The sequence below is a fragment of the Phacochoerus africanus genome, chromosome 2 (assembly GCF_016906955.1).
Source record: "Phacochoerus africanus isolate WHEZ1 chromosome 2, ROS_Pafr_v1, whole genome shotgun sequence".
Classification (NCBI taxonomy): domain Eukaryota; kingdom Metazoa; phylum Chordata; class Mammalia; order Artiodactyla; family Suidae; genus Phacochoerus; species Phacochoerus africanus.
The window spans coordinates 264,379,204-264,406,691 of record NC_062545.1 but is presented as its reverse complement, the minus strand read 5'-3'; the positions used below and the strand labels follow the sequence as shown (position 1 = coordinate 264,406,691).

The window sequence follows — 27,488 nt, the reverse complement described above, 5'->3', positions numbered from 1 at the left end:
CAGATGGAGGGAACTGAATGCTACATTTCCCAGAGCTAAGGAAGCTGTGTATTTTAGGAGAGCAGCCTGGAAAAGGCAATGCCTAATGCCACAGGGGTGGGGCGGGATGGAAACATCAGGGGTGAAAGACCTAGATGATGACAGGCTCCAGCAATCCCAGTGGAAAGTCTCAGGCTGCAAACCTCTGGCGCATCCAGCCTGTGGCTAGGAGAAAGGTCACTTCCGCATTACCTCCACTTCTGGGGATGGGATCAAAAGAGATACATTGCAGGCAATTTGGAAAAAGAATTTTATTAGCTTCATGAATAACAGCTGCCATGAATTGAGCCCTGGATGGGGACAGAGCTCTGGTGGCTTCCAACCAATGGCCCGGAAAAAGCCACCTGTTCCCTCCATATCCTCAGACCAGGGTCTTGGTTGGGGTTCCAAAAGAATACTGCTCCCTTGCCGCCTCCATGCAGGCACAGATTCAGGCAATGCATTCTCATTAGACATCAGATTCTCCTGCTCTGCGGATGTCCCACTGAACAGGAAAATGGATCAACACTCCAGACATTCGGATCAGGACCAATCCAGTACACCAGCCACTGTTCTGGATCAGCAACCAGGAACACAACATTCTGAATTGCCAATCAGAAAGTCAGTGCTCTGGAAGGCCACCCAGAAATTCTAGAATGCAAGCTACGAGCCCCCAAACATTCTAGATCATTTCATCAGGAGTCCCATATTTTAGAATGCCTGTGTTCCAGATCAGTCTACAACCTGACACTCTAGGTGGTCAACCAGGAGCCCAGTGTTCATTCTGGATGGCTAACCAAGAATTCAGCATTTCTTGAACACCAAGCAAGACCACCATGTTCCAGATCACGGATAAGAGACCCAGAGTTCTAAGTGTCCACTCTGACGCTCTCGATGCCAAACCGGAAACCCAGTTAAGACTATCGACCCCGGCCTCAGCATTCTGGAAAGACGATCATGGAGTCCTCCTATCCAGAATGCTGTTGCCATACCCCCTCAGAGCTCTGTGGACGGCCGCTCCACACCAGGCCCATCCTCCTGGCGCGGGTCCGGCACTCGGAAGGCAACATAGGGACAAGTCTTGGTGTTGAGGCAAACCAGCTTCCTCAGTGTGGCCGTCTTGACAAGATTGAAGCCCATCTCGCCGCCAAACGTGCTCGCCTTCCAGTACTGAGGGGAACAGATGGGATTCCCTAAGAGGCCCTTAAGGGAAAAGGGGGCCCCAATTTCTATCATACTCTCCCCAAAGATGGAGTTTGGGAGGCACTTCTCGAGAAGCAGCCCTGGGTAGAACTCCAAGGCATCGATGTCTCCATATAGCTCCTCCAACTCAGCCGCCATCTCCTTCTCTCCTACAAGGGGAAGAAGGCAGAGTCACAATCGTGATGCCACCCACCAAGTTAATCTCAGGAGGAACATTCTATGCTGTGCAGAAACTTTGAAGTTTGAGTAGGTCCCAATTGTTTATTTTTCCAGGAGGAACATACTAGAACCACCTTTTTCTAGAGAGGCTAAAGGACTTCAGAGGAGCGACTGGAGCAAATAAGCACATGCCCTAAAATCTGGCTCTGCTCCAGGGCTGCATCTAGGGAAGGAACTCAAACTGCAGACGGAGTTGAGGGCCTGGATCTGCCACCAAACAGCTTATGACCTTGAGCAACTCGCTCCACTTCCCTGTGCCCTAATTACCTGATTGTTACAACAAGGAGATGCTACCCATCTTGGGTCCTTCCCAGGCAGGTTTCAAGGCCTTATCCTAGTCTAAGACCCTGCATTCTGCTGGAGCTCAGAGATGGCATGGCCCTGGTCCAAGTTCGCACAGATATTTAAGGACAGGGTTCTTTCTGTCCCTCTGGACTGTTGTGGGAGACACATCAAGCTTCCCCATTTCTTCAAATCCACCCTCCCTAGGACACTAGTACACAGACAGGGTCATGTCACAGCCTGGTCGGAATCTTTCAGGGGCTCCCTCTTGTCTGTAACAAAGGTTCCCAAAGTTGGCTGCCCAACAACTGGGGATCCTGAACTACAACAAATATATATCTATATATACATAAATATACATTTGTTATATATATACATACATGTTCATATACATGCATATACATATATATGCACACACATATACATACACATAGAGAGTTTTGGGTATCACTTGACCTACTGAATCAGAATCTCGGAGAGACATCTAGGATTTGGTGTTTTTGTTTTTGTTTTTGCCATGGCATGCAAGGGCTTGATGTGGGATCTCAGCTCCCAGATCAAGGACTGAACCTGGGTTGAAGTAGTGAAAGTACTAAAACCTAACCACTAGACTACCAGGAAACTCTCCAGGATTTGATATTTTTAATTAGTTTCCTAGGTGATTCTTAGGTAGCTGGTCTATAAATGGGATTTAGGAACCACTAGTCAGGATAAAACCCCAAATCACAGCATGGAACCCAAGACTCCACACAATGTGAGCCAGCCTCCTCTCACTAGCCTCCACCTTCTTCCTGCACAGAAGCCTCTTGCTCCAGCCACACTGATGGCTGTTCCCCTGTATAGGCTCATTCTTTTTGACTCCTGTGCCTTTGTACTTTCTATTCCTCCACCTAGAAGGTTCTTCCCTCTATTCTTCACCTGGAAAATCTCTCTTTATCCTTCCAACCCAGCTGAGAAGTCACCCCTCTCTCTCCAAGGGGAGGGCTTTGCCATCCCTCACCACCCCTGGCACCATGCTCCCTCACTCCTCATGCGCCAGCCACCGGCTTGCCATGTTCTGTTTCCTCGATGTCTCTTTCACTTTCGCACAAAGTCCCTTGAGGGCAGGAACTGAGGCCAGGAAACAGCTGCTCACCTGTGAGCTCCTGGAAGGAAGTGTAGGGCTTCAGGCCAAACCGCTTGCGGTACTCATTGAAGGGCTGTAGGCGCAGCTCTCGCGAGTCCTTGATGAGCCCCACGGCCACATGCAAGACGTGGTGGTCCATGTTCCTACCCCCACCGATCTGCCAAGAGAGAAACACCACTGTGGTCTGAGAACCAGGCCACATCGTCCTGAAGAAGAACTTCAGGTCAGGAGTCTTTCCTGAGCAGAAAGTATGGCTCAGCCTAGCAGCCAACACACTAAGAACCTGGCCCCAGTTTTGCAGTGCCAGGCTTTCTCAGACACCACCTCCCCTGAGTCTCAGCCTCCTCATCATTAGAGTGTGGAGTGAGCCAGGAGGACTTCTCCCATGACTCACCAGACACACGGTTCCCCAGCCCTTTGAATTAGGGGAGAACTCCACCCCCTGGCCCCACCAACATCCTGTCGAGGAAGACTCTGGAACTATTAGGTTCGGCAACTAGGTCTCTACAAAAGAGATGGCCAATATGGCCACAGTCAAGAGCTCAAGCAGAGGGCTGGCATTTCAGATCCAGAAATAAAAGGCAGAAAGGTTTCTGAGCTTTCAAGTGCTGGAAACGGATGTACGAATATTAGCTCGAGGGATCCAAATGTGATGGCTTTCCTGAGATGTTTTTTAAATTATACCTGGCAGAACTGACATGTTTCAGTCACCCTCCAAATCAGTTCTTATCATAGAACAAAGATGTTTCATCCCTTAAAGGATCCTGCTAAGGAACCTATTTCTGTTGCTTTCCATTCTCTGTACTGAGATTACACATAACTTTCTGAGCATGTAGTTCAGTTAAAAATGGAACCCCTGGTAAAGGGCCAACACTAGGAAAGAGAAACAGAGTATCAAGTCAAAGCAGATAAAGCCACCTTTGCAGGGGACTACATCTGTTTCTCCTTCCCTCTTCCCAGCTTCCTGGGAGAGGAACTATCATATACTAGCAGGGATGGAGTTAAAATCTTGCCAGGAAAACTATAATATATAAATAAATTTAGTTTAACTCAACTTGGAGTTTTACTCCAAGACCAAAGGGTGGTAAAATATATCCCATAAAGGGGGTGAAATGGGGTTCAAAGTGCAGGTAAGCTGGTGAGATGAAGCCTCCAGAAGAAAAAAATCTGATTCATAACCATTATGGAGCACTTGTCTAAAAGAAAGCTCTATTGCCTAAGGTGAATTGATAATGCTAAAGAAAGAGTTCTGATGGCCAAAAAATACATGAAAAGATGTTCAACATCACTCATTATTAGAAAAATACAAATCAAAACCGCTATGAGGTACCACCTCACACCAGCCAGAATGGCCATCATCAAAAAGTCTACAAACAATAAATGCTGGAGAGGGTGTGGAGAAAAGGGAACCCCATTACACTGTTGGTAGGAATGTAAATCAGTGCAACCACTGTGGAAAACAGTATGGAGACTCCTCAAAAAAATAAAAATAGAATTATCATTTGATCCAGCAATCCCACTCCTGGGCATCTATCCAGAGAAAACCATGACTCGAAAAGACACATGTACTCCAATGTTCATTGCAGCACTATAGACAATAGTCAAGACATGGAAACAACCTATATATCCACTGACATAGGAGTGAATAGAGAAGATGTGGTACATATACACAATGGAATATTACTCAGACATTAAAAGGAAAGAAATAACAGCATTTGCAGCAACATGGATAGACCTAGAAATTATCATGCTAAGTGAAGTTAGCCAGACAGTGAGACACCAACATCATATGCTCTCACTTACATGCGGAATCTAAAAAACGGCCATAATGAACTTCTTTGCAGAGCAGATAGTGACTCACAGACTTTGAAAAACTAATGGTTTCCAAATGAGACATGTTGGGGACTGGAGGGATGTGCCTGGGGTTTGGGATAGAAATGCTATAAAACTGGGTTGTGAAGACTGTTGTACAACTATAAATATAATAACATTCATTGAGTAATTTAAAAAAGTAAAAATAAAAAGCATTTATAAAGCCAAAAAAAAAAAAAAGAGTTCTCTTTGGGTAAAACAAGGACAATTGAGTGAAAAAGAGGAAAAGTATAGTTGGGTGAAATCATACATCTTGGGGCAAAGCCTGCAAAGGCTGGTGCCAATCTCCGCGGAACCATTTACAAGCTGTGGGGCTGTTGTGGGTTGACTTGCATGTGTCAAGATAAGTTGAAGACCTAAACCCCCGCACCTGTGAACAGGACCTTATTTGGAAATGGATGTAATTAAGATCATACTCCATTAGGGTGTGCCCAAATTCAATGACTGGTGTCCTAATAAAAAAGAGGAAACACAGGAGTTCCCATTGTGGCTCAGGGGGTTACAAACTCAACTAGTATCCATGAGGATTCGGGTTCAATCCCTGGCCTCCCTCAGTGGGTTATGGATCTGGTGTTGCCATGAGCTGTGGTGTAGATCCCAGATATGGCTCAGATCCTACATTCCTGTGGCTGTGGCATAGGCTGGCAGCTGTAGCTCCAATTTGACCCCTAGCCTGGAAATTTCCATATGCCACAGGTGCAGCTCCTATAAAGCAAAAAAAAAAAAATAGAGGAAACACATAGGGTGAACACCATGTGCAAGTGATGCTTCTACAAGCCAAGTAGCCCCAAAGATTGTCAACCACCAGAAGCTGAGGGAAAGGCAGTGACAGACCCTCCCCTGGAGGCTTAGCAAGAACATGGCCTATTGACAATTTCATTATGGACTTCTAGTCTCCACAGCTGTGAAAGAATGAATTTCTACTGCTTAAAGCCCGCTACTTTGTGGTCCTTCTGCAGCCCTAGAAAACAAATATAGTGACCATAGGCAAATCAACTGAAGCTAAGTGTCTGTTTCATCATATGCAAAAATGAGGAAGGCAGAAGCAGACAGCTGATATGGCTGTGGTGAAATGATCACGATAAAGAATGCAAAGCAGTTGGCACAGTGCTGGTCATGTGGTGACCCCCAGATGTGACCTCTCGAGGTGATAATCAGGGGAAGCCCTGTTTTACCACTTCTCACACTCATGGGTATCCTGAGCATCAAACTCGCTCCTTCCACCCACTACCAGAAAACACCAGGGTTTTTCCCACATGTCACCATGGCCATCACCTGAAAATTCTTTGGAGGGAGTTCCTATCGTGGCTGAGTGGAAACAAATCCGACTAGTATCCATGAGGATTCAGGTTCCATCCCTGGCCTCACTGAGTAGGTTAAGGATCCAGTGTTGCCATGAGCTCTGTGTAGGTCACAGGCACGGCTCAGATCTGATGTTGCTATGGCTGTGGCGTAGGCCAGCAGCTGCAGCTTCAGTTTCCTAGCCTGGGAACTTCCATATGCGGCAGGAACGGCCCTAAAAAGACAAAAGGAAGAAGAAGAAAAAAGAAAGGAAGAAAGGAAGAAAGGAAGGAAGGAAGGAAGAAAGAAAGGAAGAAAGAAAGAAAGAAAGAAAGAAAGAAAGAAAGAAAGAAAGAAAGAAAGAAAAGAAAGAAAGGAAGGAAGGAAGGAAGGAAGGAAGGAAGGAAGGACGGAAGGAAGGAAGACGAAAGAAAGAAAGAAAGAAAAGAAAGAAAGAAAGAAAAGAAAGAAGAAAGAAGAGAAAAAAGAAAGAAATCCCTAAAGAAGAAAGAAAGAAAGAGGAGTTCCCGTCGTGGTGCAGTGGTTAACGAATCTGACTAGGAACCATGAGGTTGTGGGTTCAGTCCCTGCGCTTGCTCAGTGGGTTAAACGATCTGGCGTTGCCGTGAGCTGTGGTATAGGTTGCAGACGTGGCTCGTATCCAGCGTTGCTGTGGCTCTGGCATAGGCCAGTGGCTACAGCTCCGATTCGACCCCTAGCCTGGGAACCTCCATATGCCGTGGGAGTGGCCCAAAGAAATAGCAAAAAAAAAAAAAAAAGACCAAAAAAATAAATAAATAAATAAATAAATAAAAAGAAAGAAAGAAAGAAGAAAGAAAAGAAAAAAAATTCTCTGGAAACCATACAGCCCCATACAAAGGCTAGTGTCTCTGTTCATGTGTTGTGTCACCACACAGAATGGAGGCCATGAACCAGACAGCAGCTCCGCATTTGTGGGAGCATATGCTAACTGCAGTCAAATGACCAGGAGGAAACCTAAATTCATGTGGTGCCACAACTTCCCCACAGGGCTTACGGAGGAGGATTAGAGAGAGGCAGGGGATGAGGGGAGCTGGGATGAAGGAGATGGAAGCTTCCAAACATGAGGAAGGGCATATTTAGGAGGGAGTTAAGTCAGAAATCCCAAGGGAAAAGGACATATGATGCTGGGTGCCTTAAACGATAGAAATACATTGCCTCACAGATCTGGGGGCCTGAAGTCCAAGACCAAGGTGTCAGCAGTGAGGGGTTCCTTCGTAGGCCTCTCTCCCTGGCTTGTGGACAGGCTGCCTTCTCCCTATGTCTTCCCCTCTGCACGTCCATAACCTCATCTCCTCTTCTTATAAGGACACCTGTCACAGTAGGGCCCACCCAATGACCCCATCAACCTTAATTAACTGTAAATACCCCTGTCTCCAAATACAGTCACACGCTGAGGATCTGGAGGATAGGACTTTTGACATGGGAACTTGCGTCAGGGGGCGATTCAGCCCATAAGAGAGCCTTATAACTTAATAAAGACCTACTATGTGCAGGTGCTTTCACATAGATGGCCACACCCCAAATGTCTTCCTGGTCCTCAAACTGCCTGCCCTCTGGCCCCTGGGCCCTTGCCATGGTGTCCCCTCCACCTGGAACACTACTGTCCCTTGCCATGAACACCACCACTCGCCCTGGGAGAGCCCTGTCCAGCCTTCGGCTCCCAGATTCAACATCATTTCCTCATCCACAGGCCTCAGCTCTCCACCAGAAGCCCCTCTCTGGCTCCCCAGAGCACTGTGGGCTCTCTGTATTGTGGTTCTGGACCTGCTCTTACAAATCTAATAACATCAGAAAAGCCCCAGCACAGAGCCTCACGCATAGTAAGTGCCCAAATAACGTGAGCTGTCACATGACCACTGTTCCTTTCTACAGTGAACAGTCAAAAATACAAGGACCCAAAGACCATGTGACCATGTCCTCCACTACACGCCCGGCACCTGCCGTAACACCTGCTACTGCTGAATGAACGGAAGAACAAGAGACGCAAGGAAGGAAGGATCACCACCACCCTGGAGGGGTGACCCTCTCCCCCTTTCACAGAAACTGGGATTCGGATCCCAGAGCCCAGCTGCCCTCCCCACGCTCCTCTGAGACTCACCCGGCCCGCGATCTGGCGCGAGAAGGCGTCCACCAGGGCCTCGACCCCATAGTCCACCAGCATGGAGGTGTTGAAGAGGAACTGCTCATAGCTGTAGTCCTGGGGGCCCACCCTGAAGGAGTTGGGCATGAGCGGGTGCCAGTGGTACAGCTGGTTGAACTCCACGGCGATGCGGTTGCGGTACTGGAACTGGGCGCCGAACAGCAGCTCCGGGTCAAACTTGAGCTGCAGGAAGTAGCCGCTCAGCTGCTGCACGTACTCCTCAATCACGATCTTGATGGTCTCCCCTGGGACAGAGGATGGGGAAGCAGTCAGCAGAGCGCGGTGATTCAGCCACTGGGTTCGGGGAGGGAGCCCATTTGTGGAAAGGGCTGGCTTTGGCTTCTTTATGGTTGTAATGGTTATTTCACTGTATTTGGCCACTTTCATTTTATCACAGGAACTGAGACTGGAACTTTCTGTCTCAGGCTGCATGGATGTCCAAGACAAGAGTCTCCTGCTGCCCTGCATTCCATGCAGAAGTCGCAGGCCCAGCTGAGCAGGATATGCAAAGGAAGGATCCGAAGATGGGTTTGGTGACCCCTGGGTGACCCCCTTCCCACAAGCCATTAAGAGAGGCTGCAGAGGCCACAAAAGATGGGCAGACAGAGGAGTTCCTGCTGTGACTCAATAGGATAGGTGATGTCTCTGCAGCACTAGAACACAGATTCCATGCCCAGACCAGCACAGTGGGTTAAAGAGTCCAGCATAAGCCACAACTGCAGCTCAGATCTGATCCCTGGCCCAGGAACTTCATATGCCACAGAGCAGCCAAAAAATTTTTTAAAATAATAATAATAAGATAAGGAGTTCCCGTCATGGCTCAATGGTTAATGAATCCAACTAGGAACGATGAAGTTGCAGGTTCGATCCCTGGCCTCGCTCAGTGGGTTAAGGATCTGGCATTGTCATGAGCTGTGGTGTAAGCCGAAGATGCGGTTCGGATCCTGAGTTGCTGTAGCTGTGGCGTAGGCCAGTGGCTATAGCTCTGATTACACCCCTAGCCTGGGAACCTAGAAAAGACAACAAAAAAGACACACAAAAAAGTTAAGATAAAAGACAAATACCACATGATATCAGTTATATCTGGAATCTAATCTATGGCACAAATGAACCCATCTACAGAAAAGATATAAACTCATGGACATGGAGGACAGACTTGTGGTCGCCAGGGGGGAGGGGGAGGGAGAGGGATGGATGGGGAGTCTGGGGTTAGTAGATGCAAACTATTGCATTGAGTGGATAAGCAGTGAGATCCTGCTGTATAGCACAGGGAACTATATCTAGTCACTCATGATGGAGCATGATGGAGGATAACATGAGAAAAAGAATGTGTAAATATGTATAACTAGGTCACTTTGCTGTACAGCAGAAATTGACAGAATACTGTAAATCAACCATAACAAATACAATTTTTGAAAGATAAAAAAATAAATAAATAAAAATAAAAAATAAAAACTGCAGCAGCAAACGAGGGACACTGAAGACAAAAGTGAATCCAGTCCCAAATATAATCCTCATATCTTCCTATGTATCAAATTCTTAGAAATAGATTTTTTTTCCTCTGCCCCCTCGGGCAGCTACAAAGCAAAAAGCCAGGGAAGAAATAAACTGAACATTCCAAGATAAAATGAAAATCGGTCAACTGGGTATCAGAAGAAACCGATACTTTGGCCAGTGAGCCACTAGACAAGTTGGTGTTTAGCACACTGACCTGGAGCCACTGGAACTGCAATCAGCAGACCTGGGTCTAACTCCTGGCTTCAGCATTTCTCATTTTTTTGATGGCCACACCCACAGTATATGGAAGTTCCTGGAGCCAGGTATTGAATCATCTGAGTTGCAGCTTCAGCATCGCCGGATCCTTTAACCCACTGCACCCGGCCGGGGATGGAACCCGCGGCTCCATAGCAACCCAAGCGACTATCGTCAGATTCTTAACCCACAGCACCATGGCGGCAACTGCATGGCTTCACCATTTCTAGCCACCTGAGCTTGGGCTGTGTTACTATTTCTGTACCTCATGCCACTTGTCTATAAAATGTGTATGATACTAACATTGGTATAGGAGTTCCTGTCATGGCTCAGCAGCAATGTGGCTGTGGTGTAGGCCAGCGGCTATAGCTGCGATTCCACCCCTCGCTTGGGAACCTCCATATGCCGCAGGTGTGGCCCTAAAAAGGCTAAAAATAAAGTAAGATATATTAAGGTCAGTATAACAATAGTCACAGGGTCGTTGGGAGGCATGGACAATGCATCTGAACTCTTGGCATGGAGCCTGGCATAAGAGAGAAGGTCAGCATGTGTAGAAGTGGGAACACTATGTGTAGTTGTGAGAGGAGAATCCCACCCCCCCTTCGCCTACTCGAACGTCACAGAGGATTAGACTACGCCTTGCAGCCCCTGCCCACTCAGGAAGGCACTCCCCTCATGACGCGGTGGACACAACGTCAACTTTAGTGGCAGTCAGACCTGCTCCAAATCTCCCTCCACTGAACGGCCTTGGAGAATTCCTCTCTGCATCCTAATTTCCACAGCAAGGATAACCAGATGTGGGTCATAAGGCTCTCGTGGGGGGTTAAGTGAAGCACTAGAGGTGCAGGGTCCTAAGAGTCCTGCCTTTGGTCACAGCTTCATTACTAGTCAGCATGCTGGGCAGCCTGCAGACACAGACTTGCCCTCTCTGATCAAATTCTCTGCCATACTGGGACTTCAGAACCAGCCCCTTCTCATCCCTTAGGATGTTCCTATCTCTGCCGCATGGCTCTTCTAGGCTCCAGGGAATGGGGCACTATAATTGGGAACAGCCATGCCCAGGGATGCCCAGAGGCGGGGGCAGGGGGGCTCACTGGTGATTCAGAGTGAGTACCGTCTGGACAGGCTGTCAGGGGCCAAGCTCCCAGGCAGGAAACCATCTGACATTTTAAGCTGCAGATCGCCCCCGTAGGGGACACAAAAATATCTTGTCCCTGAGTCACCCAGAAGCTACCAACCTTCAGGAAGGCAGATGCATGCAGGGTGAGAAATATAAGGATTCCTGAAGGCTGGGCAAGCTGGGGTTTGACCTGTACTTGCTGAGGATGTCACTGAGCGCTCCTGGGTGTGATACAATGGGGAAACTGAGATTCGGGGTGGCTAATCAGATTTGCTGCCAGTCACCCAGCGAATAATCAACTATCACAGCTCTCCACTTTCTGAAGGCCTATATGTGCTCAGCACTTTCCCATCCATCATCTCGACAAATCCTTACAACCATCATTATTCCCAACGTATAGATCTGAAAAGCGAGGCTCACATAGGGGAAGGCTCTGCTCTCTCTCTCTCTCTCTCTCTCTCTCTTTTTTTTTTTTTTTTTGGTCTTTTTGAGGGCCGCACCTGCAGCATATGGAGGTTCCCAGGTTAGGGGTTTAATCGGAGCTGTAGCTGCCAGCCTACGCCAGAGCCACAGCAATGCCAGATCCGAGCCACATCTGTGACCTACACCACAGTAGGTCACGGGCAACGCAGAATCCTTAACCCACGGAGCGAGCCCAAGGATTGAACCCACAACCTCATGGTTCCTAGTCGGATTTGTTTCCGCTGTGCCACGATGGGAACTCCTTTTTTTCATGTAACTTAATTTTTTTTTTTTTTTTTTTGGTCTTCTGCTCTCATTCTTAAAGCTGGGAAGCAGAAGAGCCAGGATCCTACTCTCTCTCCTCACACCCTCCCCCCACCACAACTCCCCTACCCAATCCCCCACCCTAGGAGGACACCCCGTGTGGCCTCCTAGGATGTGGCCGGTTCATAGTCCTCACCGATGAGGATGAGGCGGGCGGTCTGGAAGAGCTGCTCGTCGCCCCAGGTGGGGTGCTCAGCCTTCAGCAGGTCACACACACGGTTGTGCTCGCGCAGCCAGAGGGTGGCATAGAGCATGAGCCCAGGAAGCAGCCCAAACACCTCCTGGCCCATGGCCATCTGGCTCCGAGGTGGGACGCCCCGGGGATAGTGCATCAGCACTGGTGCCTCTTCCACCGACGGCGGATACATCTCTCCATTCAGCACCTGTGGGATGGGGCCATCTAGGAACCTGGGAGGGGGCAGGGCGCCTGCACCTGCACAACTGACACCCTCCCACTTGTCCTTCCAGCTGCCCTGACTCCCTAACCATGTCCCAAAGCTTCCTTAAAGTGAGGCCCTTTCTCTCTCCCCACTGCCACCACCCTCTTCCAAGCCACCTTCATCTTCCATCCTGACTCCCCTAGTAAGCAGCTCCTTAACCCAGACAGTCTATTCTCAGCTCTTCGGCCAGAGCAACCCTTTAAAATACCCCAATCCAGGAGTTTCCATCATGGCGCAGTGGTTAACGAATCCGACTAGGAACCATGAGGTTGTGGATTCCATCCCTGGCCTCGCTCAGTGGGTTAAGGATCTGGCGTTGCCGTGAGCTGCAGTGTGGGTTGCAAAGGCGGCTCGGATCCCGCTTTGCTGTGGCTCTTGCCTAGACCAGCAGCTACAGCTCCGATTCGACCCCTAGCCTGGGAACATCCATATGCTGAGGGAGCCTAGAAATGGCAAAAAGACAAAAAAAAAAAAAAAAACACCGCAATCCAGCATCCCACCCCAGCTTAAAACCCTTCCAAGTCTTCTCTCTGCTCCTGGCAGAAATCAGAGGTCCTGGAGCTCCTGACGTGGCTCAGTGGTTAACGAACCCGGCTAGTATCCATGAGGACATGTGTTCGATCCCTGGCCTTGATCACTGGGTTAAGGATCTGGCATTGTCATGAACTGTGGTGTAGGTCACAGACACGGCTCTGATCCTGCATTGCTGTGGCTGTGGTGTAGGCCAGTGGGCCACAGCTCTGATTTGACCACTAGCCTGGAACCTCCACATGCCACGGGTGTGGTCCTAAAATGACAAAAGAGAAAAAAAGGGAAAAAAAAAATCAGAGGATCAGAGGTCCTTAACACGATCCATACGCATCAGGAATCACTCGGGTGTCCAGCAACGCTCTCCTCATTTCACTCCTTCAAAATCACCCAAGCAGCTTCCCCTCTCCCCTGTTCTGCCAAGCTGGACAGCCCTGTCCCCTTCTTGGCCTCCTGAACTCTTTCTCATCCTTCACGCAACTCAGTTTATTCATGCTTCCTAAAGAAGCCTTCCTTCCCCATCCTCTGAACACTCTCATGGTTTCTCCCTGGTGGCAGCTGTTGCAAGTATAATTAATCATATGGCAGTTTCTTCATTCAGTCTATAAATATACATGAGGACCTATCATAGGCCAAATACTATTCTTAGCCCAAAAAATTCAGCAGTAAACTTCTTCTTCTTTTTTTTAGGGCCACACCTGTGACATATGGAAGTTCCCAGGCTAGAGGTCAAATTGGAACTGCAGCTGCTAGCCACTCCCAAAGCCACAGCAACACCAGATCCGAGCTACATCTGCAACCTACACCACAGTTCATGGCTGCAACCTACACTGCAGCTCATGGCCACACTGGATCCTTAACCCACTGAGCAGAGCCAGGGATTGAACCTGGGTCCTCCTGGATACTAGTTGGGTTTGTTACCACTGAACCACCACAGGAACTCCAGCAGTGAACTTCTTATCTTGGTTTTTGTCTGTTGAGATTGCTTGGTCCAATATGACAGCCACTAGCCACAAGCAGCTACGGAACACTACAAATATGAATGAAGAACTGGATTTTTAATTTTATTTCCTTTAGATTTAATTTTTAAAACAGATCCCTCAGCTATTGGAAAGTCTTTAAGCTTAGAACATCTTGGGCAGGTGGATCTACTTTTCAACTGTAAATTTTATGAATTCTAAATACAGATCAGGCATCTCCACTGAAAGTTGGGCACCCAAATTGAGATGTGCTGTAAGTGTGATGAGTTACAGATCAGATTTTGAAGAGTTAGCACAAAAACAGATAGTTTATTAATAATTTTTGTGTGGACTACATGGTAAAATAATATTCTGGATCTACTGGGTTAAATAAAAAACGTTAAAATTAATTTTATCTTTTTTAAGGTGGCCACAGAAAAATTTTAATTACCTCCATGGCTCATATCTATAAAATAGGGCAAATGATACCTATTTTATGGAGTGGATTTGAGGGCATAGAATAATTTTCTCTATGGCTCTAGCACTACTGGACAGTGCAAGTTCACACAAAAAGTCCTCATGGAACTAGCATCCTAGTGTTTACATCCGTGGTCCCTGGGTAGCTGGAGGGCAGGGCCCATAACAATCATGGCCACTGCTCACCTGTGCTGGGCACATGGTAGTGGAATCATTAAATGAATAACTGCAGGCTGGAAATGTCCATCTATTGAGCCCGAAATCCTCTTCCCAGGAGAACATGACTCTGCTCCTCGTCTGCTTCTCTTGCCTGATACCTTCTCACAGGGTTTATGGTCCCTCCTCTTCCCACAGTCCTCCAGCTCCTGCGGCTGGCCATCTCAGGACACCACCGAGGCCCCCCACCAACAGCCTCTGCCAAGAGAAGACCATGGAAGGCCCTTCCCAACACCCAATCCCCAGGCCTGGTGCTACCTGGTACTTGAGTTTCCCATCCTTAAAGAGCCGCAGGTGATACTGACGTTCCAGATTGTCTCCATAAATGTGGCCGAGGTCTACCTGAAGACAGAGAGAGGGTCTGCTCAGATCCCCAGGTCCTGCCCCACTGGCCACAACCCTCATGGGCCAAGTGCAACCCAGAGAAGTCTTGAGCCCCTGCTAGGTACTCACCCCGTGGCCCAACGCCTTGGTGAAGCCAGGACCCATCTTGCCAGAAGTCTTGAAGAACTGGTGGGTGAAGTGTTGGGCAAAGAAGGCAAACATGAGGTTGGCGCCCTGGGGGTCAGGTATGAACGTCCTCCGGAGTAGGAAGCGACGGCTCAGGAGTTCAGCATCTGGCAACTGCTTCTTCCCTGGTGGGGGAGGTGAGAAAGAGCAGCAGCTATCTCCTGTCTGGGTCTTCCTGCCCCAGGGCCTTCTGGGCTGCCAGACCAAACTGGTCCATGCAGGAAGTCCAAGGTGGCCTCTTTGGGACCACCTCCCTTCCTCCAGATGGCCCCTGGCACCTTCTCTACTGAAAGGCCTTGGAAGTATGAATGGCTGACATGGCATGATATTCAGAATTTGCTTTCAAAATTCCATGGAAAATAAGGTGAGAGGGGATAGATGAAATAACACTGGAAAGTTTTGGACAAATCTTGAACCAGAGATGAATACACAGGGGTTCATTACACTTTCCTCTCATGTATGTTTCCTCTCATGCTCCTTTCACTTATGTCCGCTACTTTGTACAAGTTAACGGAAAGAGAAAGAAAGAGAGAAAGAGAGAAGGAAAGAAGGAAAGAAGGAAGGAAGGAAAGAAAGAAAGGAAGAAAGGAAGGAAGGAAGGAAGGAGGAAGGAAGGGAGGGAGGGAGGGAGGAAGGAAGGAAGGAAGGAAGGAAGAAAAGGAAAGAAAAGAACCAACAAATAACAGAACTCCCTGACCCTGGAGCAAGGTAGCCTGTGTTTGAAATGGGTTGTCATCTCCTAATTGTATGAACATGACCTTTCCTGCTACAGGAAACCAGCCCGCCATTTTCAATCCAAAGAGTTAGTCTATTGGGTATCATGTCATGTGACATTGAGCTAATGAAGGAAGGCCTCTCAAGTGCTTATTTTCATAATGACAGACACTTGCTTCAAGATGACTTGTCTTTGGAGTTCCCATCGTGGGATAGTGGAAACAAATCCAACTAGACACCATGGGGCTGAGGGTTCAAGCCCTGGCCTCGCTCAGTGGGTTAAGGATCCAGCGTTGCTTCGAACTGTGGTGCAGGTCACAGATGCAGCTCAGATCCTGCATTGCTGTGGCTGTGGTGTAGGCCGGCAGTTACAGCTCTGATTAGACCTCTAGCCTAAGAATCTCCATATGCTGCAGGTTTGGCCCTAAAAAGACAAAAGACAAAAAATAAATAAATAAAATAACTTGTCTTTACCCCAGGCATAGAAAAAAGGCATCATTTAAAATAGGTTGGCAAGGGTGCGCAGAAACAAATCCTACTAGCATCCACAAGAATGTGAGTTCAATCCCTGGCCTTGTTCAGTGGGGGATCTGGTGTTGCTGTGAGCTGAGGTGTAGGTATCTCTCTGAGCCTTAATTTCTTTATCTATAAAGCAGGGCAAGTGGTACCTATTTTATGCAATGGATTTGGGAGTGCGTGAGATTATGTAAGCATGACAGAGAATTGGTGAGTTGGAATCTTTTAAACCAAAGGTCAGTGAACTTTTTCTGTAAAAGTCCAGATAGTCAATATTTAGACATTGCCAACATAGGATCTCTGTCACAGCTACTCAGCTTTGCTGATGCAGCAGGAAAGCAGCCACGGGTGATACTTAATGAATGTGACTGTGTTCCAGTGAAGCTTTATATGCAAAACAGGGGGTGGGCTGGATTGACCTGTGGGCTGGAGTTTGCCAACCTATTTTTTTTATTTAATTTTATTAGAGTATAGTTGACTTACAGTGTTGCTTTGTTCAGGTGTACAGTAAAGTGAATCAGTCATACATATACATATATCCATTCTTTCTTCCCATATAGGCTATTACAAACTATTAAGTAGATTTTCCTGTGTTATACAGTAGGTTCTTGTTAATCATCTGTTTTATACAGTAGTGTGTTTATGTTATTTCCACCCTCCGAATTTTCCCTCCCCCACGATGGTTTCACCTATGGTAACCCTAAAATCTGTGCGTTTGTTTCTGTTTTATAAATAAGTTCTTTTGTATCATTTGTATTAGATTCCACATTTAAGTGATAGCATATGATATCTGTCTTTCTCTGTCTAACTTTGCCAACCTACTTTTTTTTCTTTTTAGGGCTGCACCCACAGCATATGGAAGTTCCCAGGCTAGGGGTTGAATCAGAGCTACAGCTTCCAGCCTACACCACAGCCACAGCAATGCCAGATCCCCGACCCACTGAGCGAGGCCAGAGATTGAACTCACGTCCTTGTGAATACTAGTTGGATTCGTTTCTGTAGCGCCACAACAGGAACTCCCTCGCCAACCTATTTTAAATGATGCCTTTTTTTCTATGCGTGGGGTAAAAACAAGTCATCTTGAAGCAAGTGTCTGTCCTTATGAAAATAAGCACTGAGAGGCCTTCCTTCATTAACTCAATGTCAGATGACTTGATCCAATGAGGCTCAGTGTCAATAGCTAGCTCTTCGGATTGAAACGGCTGACTGGTTTCCTGTAGCAGAAAAGGTCATCAAACACCCCAATAGGAACTTACCAAAAGGGGAGTTGGCAGGAGTGGTCTGCACCCCATAACTTGGATCGTCACTCAGATTGAGACGGAGCGAGGACTCCTTCCAACAAAGTGTTGGCCGAGTCCAGAGCCTCTGTGAGACCCAGCTATCCTGGCAGAATGGTCATGCTTTAGGAATGGTAGCTACATGTGTGAGTCATCAAACATGCAAGCCATCAAAGTAGTGCCCTTGCAGCCCATCTAAGGACACTGTTGCGCTTGTAAGGTTCTGAACCTGCAAAAGCACACAGCCACTAGGTTGCACAGGACCCGTGCTCAATAGCGCCACCATGTGGTGGGAACTGAAGTGACAGCAGTGGTGGACCAATACTGCTTTTGTACCCCAGGGTACTTGAAGCTGAAGTGATGTATCTACATTGAGTAAACCACCAGTTTTGGGGACAATCAACAGTGTATTGGGAAGAAAGCCTTGGGAGGAAGACCCCTGCCAACGAAACCAAGAGGGGTCTTGGGAAACTAAAGAAAAAATCTGCCTGTATGTAAACTGCGCTGATGAAGCACATAAGACTGTTTACATCAGTAAAGAACCAAATACAGGAGTTCCCATTGTGGTGCAGCAGAAACGATTCTGACTAGTATCCATGAGGATGCAAGTTCAATCCCTGGCCTCATTCAGTCGGTCGGGGATCCGGTGTTGCTGTGAGCTGTGGTGTAGGTTTCAGATACGGCTCAGATCCCACATTGCTGTGGCTATGGCGTAGGCCAACAGCTGTAGCTCTGATTTGACACCTAGCCTTGGAACTTCCATTTGCCTCTGGTGTGGCCCTAAAAGGCACACACACACAAAAAGAACCAAACTCAGAGTTTGCACCCAATAAATAGCACACTATTACTTCCTTCCTCCACTTCAAGTCACCCCCATGCCAGCAGGATTCCAGCCATTCAGTAGACAAGCTTCAGGCAAAGAAGCACCTTGGAAATGTGGAAGCACTAGTCTGACGCTGTCACTGACCCCAGGCGAGACCGTCCACAACCTCTTTCTATCCTCATCCCTGGTTCTGGATATGCATACATCTTGCCTTGGTCTACCCATCTGTGAGATGGGTCAGTAATAGCTCTTCTGCCTGCATTTTCGCAAAGAACCAAGCATTTCCTGTGATCCCTGGGCCCAACCCCCTCATTCCATCACCATTACCTTTGGTCCCCATGGGCGTGGGGCAGTCTTGGGGCACAGAGGGCAGAATTCGCGTGTAGTAGCTCACATTGGAGAAGGACTCCCAGCTGATGTAGTCGTGTGCCGTGTTGTAGGTGGGGGGGCTGGGGATAAGGTTGGAACGCACTGCACAGGAGAAAATAATTGTGACCAGGGGGTTCTTGCCCCCAGTTACACCCCCTTCCCCACCTCTTCTTGGGTTGAACTTTTTATCTTTTCATTTTTTATGGCCGCACCCACAGTGTATGGAAATTCCCAGGGCCGGGGGTGGAATCCGAGCCACAGCAGCAATGTATGCATAGCTGCCAGATCCTTAACCCACAGGGCCGGGGAGCGAACCTGTTGAGTTGAGTTATTTATTTATGCTTTTTTTTTTTTTTTAGGGCCACACCCAAGGTATATGGAGGTTCCCAGGCTAGGGGTCAAATCAGAGCTACAGCTTCTAGCCTACGCCCCAGCAATGCAGGATCCAAGCCACATCTGCAACCTACACCACAGCTCACAGCAATGCCGGATCTTTAACCCTCTGAGCAAGGCCAGGGATCGAACCAGCAACCTCATGGTTACTAGTCGGATTTGTTTCTGCTTCGCCACAATGGGAACTCCGAGTTGAGCTTTCTAAATCTGGCATCCTAGAGTCCACCCACCACCACCTCTGCCCTTATCAGATGCCAAGGATTCCCAGAACTGGCAGGATTTCTTGCTCCCCTGGATTAGGGGGTCCTGCCCACCACCCACCTGTGAGTACCAGGCGCATGAGCATGTCGCGGATGAAGGTGGCATTGACAAACTCCCAGAACCAGCGCCCATGTGTCAGCAGGAAGTGGAAGAAAGAGGGGCTGGGCCGCAAAGAAGTCCGGAGCCAGGTCCACAGCTCAGCTGCGGGGGCAGTGGGAGCCGCTCAGTTGGGCCCCCTTGGCAGGACCAAGGAACAGCCAGGGTGGAAGATGGGGACTGGGACAGGTCAGGACAGAACCTTGGGAGTGATGACACATGACAGAGCCAGAACCAGACGTGAGGACAGGGGCCAGGACCAGAGAACGAGGTCCCTGAGGTCAGGCCTGGGTGGTGAAGACTCACCACAGAGCCCAGAGGCACATGGACTGAGCTGGCCAGGAGTGACGGCTTGTGCTGAAGCCAGGTCAGGGGTCATGTCAGAGGTCAAAGGCAGGCAAAGAAAGGGAGCAGGGGTCCCAGCCAGAGAGAAGGGTAGGAAGTAGGTGTCTTGGGGGATGAGCCCAGGGGAGAAGGAGTGGGGACTGGAGGCCCAGCTCACGGATGGTGCAGTTGGGGCCGGAGTAGCCCGTGCGGGTGCAGTCACACTGGTAGCGGTCAAGGCCAAAGCGGACACAGATACCCTGGTGCTGGCATGGATAGTAACAACAGGGGTTCACTGTAGGAGAGAAACAGAGAGATCAGAGACCACTCCAGGGTGAGCTCTTGTTGGGGCCCCGGGCAGGGACTCCAGTCACAACTCTGTGCTAACTTACTGCACTTCCGTGCAGCCCCTAGGGGTCCGCTCTGTCCCCCACAGCTATAACCAGAAGGTCCCTGGCCCTTCTGTTTCCAGTCTCGCCCACATCAGGCCACCAGGGGAAGTCCCCCCTCCCTCCCTGCTGCCACTGAAGTGGGACAAGAGAAGAGGCCCCAGGCTGTGACATCAAAGGCTAGGAGAAAGCTGATAAGACACTGCAGCCACAGGCTTCTAGAGCATCCACTTTCTGCGAAGTCAGAGCCCAAGCCAGCACCAAGGGCAGGGTTTGTAGTGTTCAGAAAAGGGACAAGGATAAGGGTTCTCGGACAAATCCCTAGCCTCTGGGCACCTAGACACTAGGAAGCTAAAGTTGCCCACCATCCTCTATTTTTGCAGAAGGGAAGGAAGAACAGGTATCACAACGCCCACTTATAGGCAGATGGGGAAACTGAGACCAGGCGAGGGGAAACCCAGATGCGTCACCCAGACCAATGGCTTGTCCCTTCTTTTCTACCCCTCAGCAGTGAAGGCCAAGGGCAGAGGTTTCCCAGAACCCTTGGACAAAGCATGGGTTTGAGGGGCGTCCGAGGTCTTGTTGCTGATAGACCCACCCATGGTCCCCATCAGAGCAGAGTCAGCTTTTGGATCATGAGGGAGGTCAGGGACCATGGAAACAGGAGAGATGTGGCCAGAAAACTCTCCTGAGAGGCTGAGTGGAGCTCTGGCACCAACCCTGCCTCCGTCTGGAGAAACCCCCACCAGGAAGTCCCTCCTGGTGTCTAACCCAGATCTCCCCACCACAGATCCCATGCTCGAATCTGCCCTGATTCAGTGATTCTCCACCAGCAAGGTCAGAGACTCCCTGGAGCTCGTTCACTCAGAGCTCATTTGAGTCTCAGGGAGGGGTGGCAACTTGGCCAAGATAATGGAACAGAGTCAGGCCTGCTGCAGACCCCGGACGCCTGGCTTCTGGCAGCTGCTCCTTCCCCAGCCTTGCAAAGGAAATACCAGATCCCTTCTGCAAACACACTTCCTTATCTGGGCTCAGAGCCAACGTTACTCTGATTCTTTGCAACTGATTATAGGGATTCAAGAGGGCAGCAAAGGGTGCTAGGAGCCCAGGAAGTCACCCCAGGATGCCATGATCAGAGGACACCCCCCTGTGGGTGTAGGTCTCCTCACTTCGCAGCATGGGGCCTGGACAGCAGGGTCCTCCTGGCCCCCACCTCAAAGAGGGCTCCCAGTACCACCAATACACATACATGTGCGCCTGAGTCAACTTGAAGAAGATTATAAGAATCACGCAAATAATTTTGGGTTGTTTTTTTGTTGTTGTTGTTGTTTTTTATCTTTTTGTCCTTTTAGGGCCACACCATTGGGAATATGGAGGTTCCCAGGCTAGGGGTCAAATCGGAGCTACAGCTGCCAGCCTGTGCCACAGCCACAGCAACTCCGGAGCCATGTCTGTGACCTACACCACAGCTCACAGCAATGCCAGATCTGTAACCCACTGAGCAAGGCCAGGGATCGAACCCGCAACCTCATGGTTCCTAGTTGGATTCATTTCCACTGTGCCACAAGGGGAACTCCACATGCAAATAGTTTTGCTTAAGCCCTGGCAACTCCCCAGGGCCTCACAATAGCATCTCTGTGGCCCCTAAAGGGTGTAAAAGGGAGGAACCAGCCGGAAGAAGTCTGGACAAAAAGGCCTTATCAGACCAACACAGGCAGACCAGGGCAGGGGCCTGGCAGGACCCGCCTCCCCCTCTCACAGCCACAGGCCCAGAAACTCGGAGGACCAGCCCTGGGGGCTGGGTCAGGGGTCTGGAATTCTCCTCAGTGATCCCTCCTGAGCGGGCACTGCAGTTTTCTGCCCAGGAGCTCCTGCGGTCCCACACTGCCCTGTTCCCCACCCTGGCACATTAGGTCCCTGGTCATCGACAGATCAGTCCCACTACTCGGTGGGCACAGGGGCTGAGGCCCAGCGCTTTCCTGGGCTGTTTCTCCATCCCTCCCACAGCAGGGATCCCGAAAGAAATGCAAGAGCTCCTTACAGCTTGTTCTGTGGCAGCCCATCCCAGAGCCCCAAAGCCCAAAGCTCGGCTCCTTCCTTTCCCCAGGCTGCGGCTCCTCCCTGGACAATGCCCTCCAAGTCCACCTGACCCTCCACCTCCACCTGAAAACTTCCCCTAACGGTCCACACTCCTCTGCTCTCTGTAGCCCCGGCCACACCTTCGCCTCCACCCCAAGCCTCCAAGAGAAAGGGCTTTTTCCCTGACTGTCTCCTCCTTCATGGCAGCCTTGCACACAGCTGGGGCTCAACCCAGGGCCTGGTTCTAGCCGCCCAGGGGATCCAGATGTGGTGGCCAGAGCTGAACAAATGTTTGTGGGATGTACAATGAATCGAGGAGACCGGCCACCCCAACCTTGGCCAAGGAGACTCTCATCTCCAGCCCTCAGCTGCTGGCTCTGAAGTCTGGCCTGAGGGCTTCCTGTCGTGCGCAGCAGGCAGCACAGCCTCCCGCCCCAGATGCCAGTCTGGGCGCTTGGGCGTGGGGGGGTTCCCTCCCTCCCAGACTCCTCCTCCCCCATGATCTTTGCATAAACACCAGCTGTCCAGGGCAAGAAAAGTTCACCCCAGCAAGGACCTCAGCTGCTGCTGGCAGCCCCAGCGTGTCAGGGTAGTCGAGAGGAGACTGGGTGCTGCTCCCCAACCCATGCCCACCCCCACCAGCTGAGCCCGACCACCGCTGGACTGTCACAATCAGGGCGCTCGCTGACCGCTCCAACCTTGGGTATCCACCTCACCTTTATATACTCAGTATCCCGAGGGAGTGGGTGAGCCTCCCCCCCCAGCCCCACCCCCTACAGGGGAACTCACCCAAGCCCCCCCAACCGCTTCAAAGTTGCCGAACTCAGACTTGAACTCCCTTCTCTTCCCCTCCCTTCCTCCTCCTGGAGGCACCTGGATCTGGGGAAAGGATGACAAGGGAGAGTCACTCTGCTCCCTAGGCTGGGGAGGACCCCAGGTGAGGGAGGCTTGTCACCCTTCCTTCAAGGCAGACCTGAAAATCCTGACTGAATGAAGCCAGGACCCCAGAGGGAGCATCACGCCCTGCCACAACCAGAGCTCTGCGAATTATTCACAAAGGAAGACCTTCCTTCAGTCTAACTTAAATTCTGCATGCTTTCCTGTCCCCATAAACCATTAGGAAAGACAACTGGGGAGGTGCAGGCACAGAGTCTGACAAGCCTTGAGCTCCCACACCAAGCACAGGGCCAGGCATCAAGCAGGTGCTGGGTATGGATGTATCAGAACACCTGCTCTCTATTGGCTGTGTGTCCTTGGGCAAGTACCTTTCTCCCTCTGAGCCTTACTTTGCAGTGGTTTCCAGGAAAGGGATGGAGTGGACAGGCTCTAAGGAAACCTTGCTCTCTGCCTCCCCTTCTTCTCGACTCTGGGGAGAGCCGGTCCATTTCCAACTATCTCCATTATTCACATCAATACGATCCCCCTGCCCCATCAGCAGAGAACCTAGCGGCTTGTTCTCACTGAGTCTTCAAGCTACCCTAGAGGTGGCTTGATCAGCATGCCCACTCTGCACACATTCCCACAGACGAGGACTGTCCAGGACTGCCTGGCTCCAGAACTTTCTGAGGACCTGGCAAGGAAATGTCCCCCCGCCCAGGAGTCAGGGCTCCAGGCACAGTGAGGGAAAACCAAGTCCTCTGAGAGACAGAGCCAACAGGCATCAAGAGGGCCCATTAAAGAGGCTGGACTGAAACTCCCTAAGAATAATATTTAGAGAAGCTTCAGGGGTTTGGCAGCCAAAGAGAGAAAAAAAGGGCCCTGGCCAGCCAGACCCAGGCCCCAGCCCCTACACCCAGCTAGGGCAGCAGCCATTGGCCAGGCCCCACTGCACCAAACCCAACAGCTAGAACAGCCCAGCTGGAGAGGAAGCCCCCTCCCAGCCCGCAGACCCAGCTGGTGCTGCAGATAGGAGACCTTGGCATAGGCTGGCCTCCTGCCCCACCTGCCTTGGTTAGCTGGCCTCAGGCCCTCCACCTGGCATGAAGCTCTGGCTGCTAGGTCATGCCCCATCCTAGCCAAGGAGAGAGCACAAAGCCAACTTCAGGAGCTGGAAGGGATGAACTTGAGCATTAGAGATCCCCTGACACAGCTTTATCCTCTAAGCCAGACTCCATCACAGACTCCGCCATCACAGGAAAAGCGGAAGCAATCTGCCCCCAGGTGAGTCTGCAGCCCAAATCTAATGCGGGCTTGGCCTCTACTGCAGCCCTGGGAACAAAACACAGGCTTAGGCGTCCCAGGGCTGATGCCTCCCCTAGCTGTCCAGGCATCTGGGACCTCAGTTCACCCATAGACTTGGAAATGGAAAGGCGGCCCAAACTTTCTGCTCCCACACCCAGCTTGTCCTCTGGTCTTTCCTTGACCCTTGCAACAGCTTCAATGGTCTCCCTGTCTCCAGTCTCACCTCCAAGTCATCCACCCCATCTCACTCCTCTGCTCCCAATTATACTCCAAGTCCCAGGCTCAAGTCCCTCTCCTCACTCTGCATCCAAAGGCCCTACCGACCAGCACCTGCCTCTTGTCCCACTGCTCCCTGGGCTCCTGTCTGCTTCCACAGCTCAGAATCTTAGGCTTTAGCTAGTGCCCTTGCTTCTGCCTAAAAGATCCTTTACAGAGTTTCAAGGTAAAACCTCACAGTATCCCCCCCACACTCACCACCTCCTTCAGGGGCCAGGTCAAATGTCACCACCTCCAAGAAGCCCCCCTCAATTCCTCACACTTGAGAGGTAACTGTCCCCTGAGCCCCGCACTCCCCATCCCCACCCCTGTGCTTCCCTCAGTTATGGGCTTGACCCCCTTGGATGACAACATGTTGGCATTTCTATCTTCTCTATCAGACTGCGAGATCCTTCCAACTCTGTGTCTCCAGGCTCCAGTCAAAGACTAACAATCCCCAGGGATTGTTTGTGGAGTTTAAAATATATATATATATATATATACTTTTTAAACACAATATAAAGATAAGGAAAAGCTAAAGGCAAAATGGCAGAGACCATAGCTCTCCAGGCACTGGTGAGCTCTGAGGTACCCTGGGGGCCTGGATGGAACTGAGTAGAGCATGGGAGGAAGTGCCGGGCTGACCCAGGGGCTAACAAAAGGGGTCCCTGGGGCAGCCCGCTCAGCCCTGGCTCTCCTACCAGGGTCTCAGATAAATGGGCTCACCCGTCTGGGCCTCAGCGTTCCCATCTGTAGAATGGGACTAACATCTCCCTAGGAGGACTCTTATGAGCACCAACAACATAGATGCTCACAGCCGGGTTTTGTTAACTATAAACTGCTGGCCATATAAGACTTCCTCCTCTTCTTCCCACAAACCAGATCTTTGTTCATACTCAAACTCTTGCCTAGAGCACCCTCCCTCTGCCCCTTGGCTTCCCCAAATGCCAGCTTCTCGAACCCCCTCCTCCAGCAAACCTGGTCCCCTTCCCAGTGCATGTAGATAACGCTCCCTCTCTCCTCTGAGCATTGCAAGCAAAAGCTCAGCTCCCCACCCCCTCCTACTGTCTCTTGTCCCCATTTTGCAGACAGGAAACGGAGACCCGGAGAGGGATGGCTCACACAGCTAGTGGTGAAGGAAGCTCTGTCCAGACCTAGTACACACACACACACACACAAGCAATAACCTGGGGGAAGGGGGTGGTCGAGGGAGGAGCTGCATTCCTTCACCTGGAACCTGGTACATGTGTGGTAGGGGGCAGGGGTGGTGGAATTTTACACGATCTGACTTTCCCCATCATTTCTGGGGTGATGCAACCAGGGTCCATTGGTTGAGGGAGAAGAGGGCACGGAGCACCCTCTGTGGGAAAGACCCTGCAAAGTGCCTAGAATCAGACAGAGCCAAGCGCAACCCTGAGCCCACCACGTTCTGTGCAAGCTTGAGAGGGTACAGCTCTTAGGTGAGCCTCAGTTAACACATCTGGCCAGTGGGGACCTCACAGGTGAGGACTTAAACCTCAGGGGAAGCAAACCATCCCTCTTCATGGAATGATGGGTGTACCCAGGGTCCTCACCATGGGAGAGCCTGGGAATTTGGAAGGGTCCCAGAAGGTTAGAGGCTGGACAAAGAGACCTCGCCAGCCGCCTTCCCCTGGGCGCCTGCTGGTTCCTCCACAAGGGGCCGGAAGGGGGAAACAGCGAGACTGTTGGGGCCAGAGTCGGCTTGGACGCTGGGGGCCCAGAACAGTGAGGCGGCTGGAGAGGGGCTGTCCCTTTTCCCAAAGCCAGCAAAAAATCCCAGTCTGCCCTCCCCCCCCCCAAAAAAAAGAAGCCTGCGGCGTCCTGGACAAGGACACACACACACACACACACACACACACACACACACGCACCAAGGGTCTGCGGAGAGCCCGGGTCTCACCTACACACTCAGCCCTCTCCCCGCTCCCAGACACCGCGAACAGAAAGGGGAAGCTGGGCCCGCCGGAGGGAGAGGGGACCCTGGGTGAGGGGCCAGGCAAGGGACGCAGGACTCAGGGCTCCTCCGGGGTAGGAAAGGGCTGCCTACCCGGTGCAGGCGCCCGGGGGTCCTCGGGCAGGGCCGGGGGTGGCGGCAGCAGCAGCAGAAGCAGCGGGAACCACAGCGAGAGACTCCGCACTGTAGAGGGAGAGAAATGAAGGGCTGAGCCTGGCATTCAAGGCTCCACCGGGAGGCAAAGGGGATTCTGGGGGCACCCGGGCCAGACTTACGGCTCATGGTGCAGGGCGGCTGATGGGTGCGGGATACAGACTGCCAGCTCCCTGGGTGAGTTTCTAACTCTGCCCCGGAGCTCTGGCCCGCCTGGCCCGCCCCCTCCCCACCCATTCCCTGGCTCCACCTCTCCAGCCAGCTGTCACCTCGGCCGCCGCCCACTTACTTCCTCTGCTCCCGCTCTGGCCAAGACATTTTATTAATTATTTTATGATTGCAGCTAAGGTGGTTTTTCACCCGAGATCCTTGAGACGCTTGAGCTTTTAAAACCCAGTAGTACCAGAATTGTGCCCATTAGGAAGATAGGAAACTGAGGCCCAGAGATGATGTGCAATGCTCAAGTCACCCAGGGCTTCAGGGCAGAACTGAGGGTATCTTGGGCTAGAAGCCGCTGCTCCCAACCACACACCCTGCCCCCCCAGAGCAGAAAGAGGCTGGAAAAGGAGCAGTCCAGGCTGGCCTGAATGTAGATTCCTGGATGGGAAACCCACTACCCTCAGATCCAACTAGGAGGACTGGCTCCCCTTCCGCCCCCCCGCCCCCCGCCCCCCACCAGGGGCTGGGCTCTGCCCTCTAAGGCTACAGTGTC

At 50.7% G+C, this 27,488-nt stretch overlaps 1 protein-coding gene across 1 annotated transcript; it reads right to left on the bottom strand.

The window, feature by feature from the left end:
- Positions 1 to 275: 275 nt before the first annotated feature.
- On the bottom strand, positions 276 to 26,984 carry PTGS1 (prostaglandin-endoperoxide synthase 1). The gene is made up of 11 exons (XM_047768334.1): positions 26,899 to 26,984; positions 26,717 to 26,806; positions 19,923 to 20,039; positions 19,385 to 19,525; positions 18,629 to 18,772; positions 14,915 to 15,096; positions 14,720 to 14,803; positions 11,978 to 12,224; positions 8,142 to 8,428; positions 2,858 to 3,005; positions 276 to 1,370 (listed from the first exon to the last, which is right to left on the bottom strand). The coding sequence occupies exons 1-11, from the start codon at positions 26,903 to 26,905 to the stop codon at positions 1,015 to 1,017; spliced, it is 1,803 nt and encodes a 600-aa protein (XP_047624290.1). The 5' UTR covers positions 26,906 to 26,984; the 3' UTR covers positions 276 to 1,014.
- Between the last annotated feature and the right edge of the window lie 504 nt (positions 26,985 to 27,488).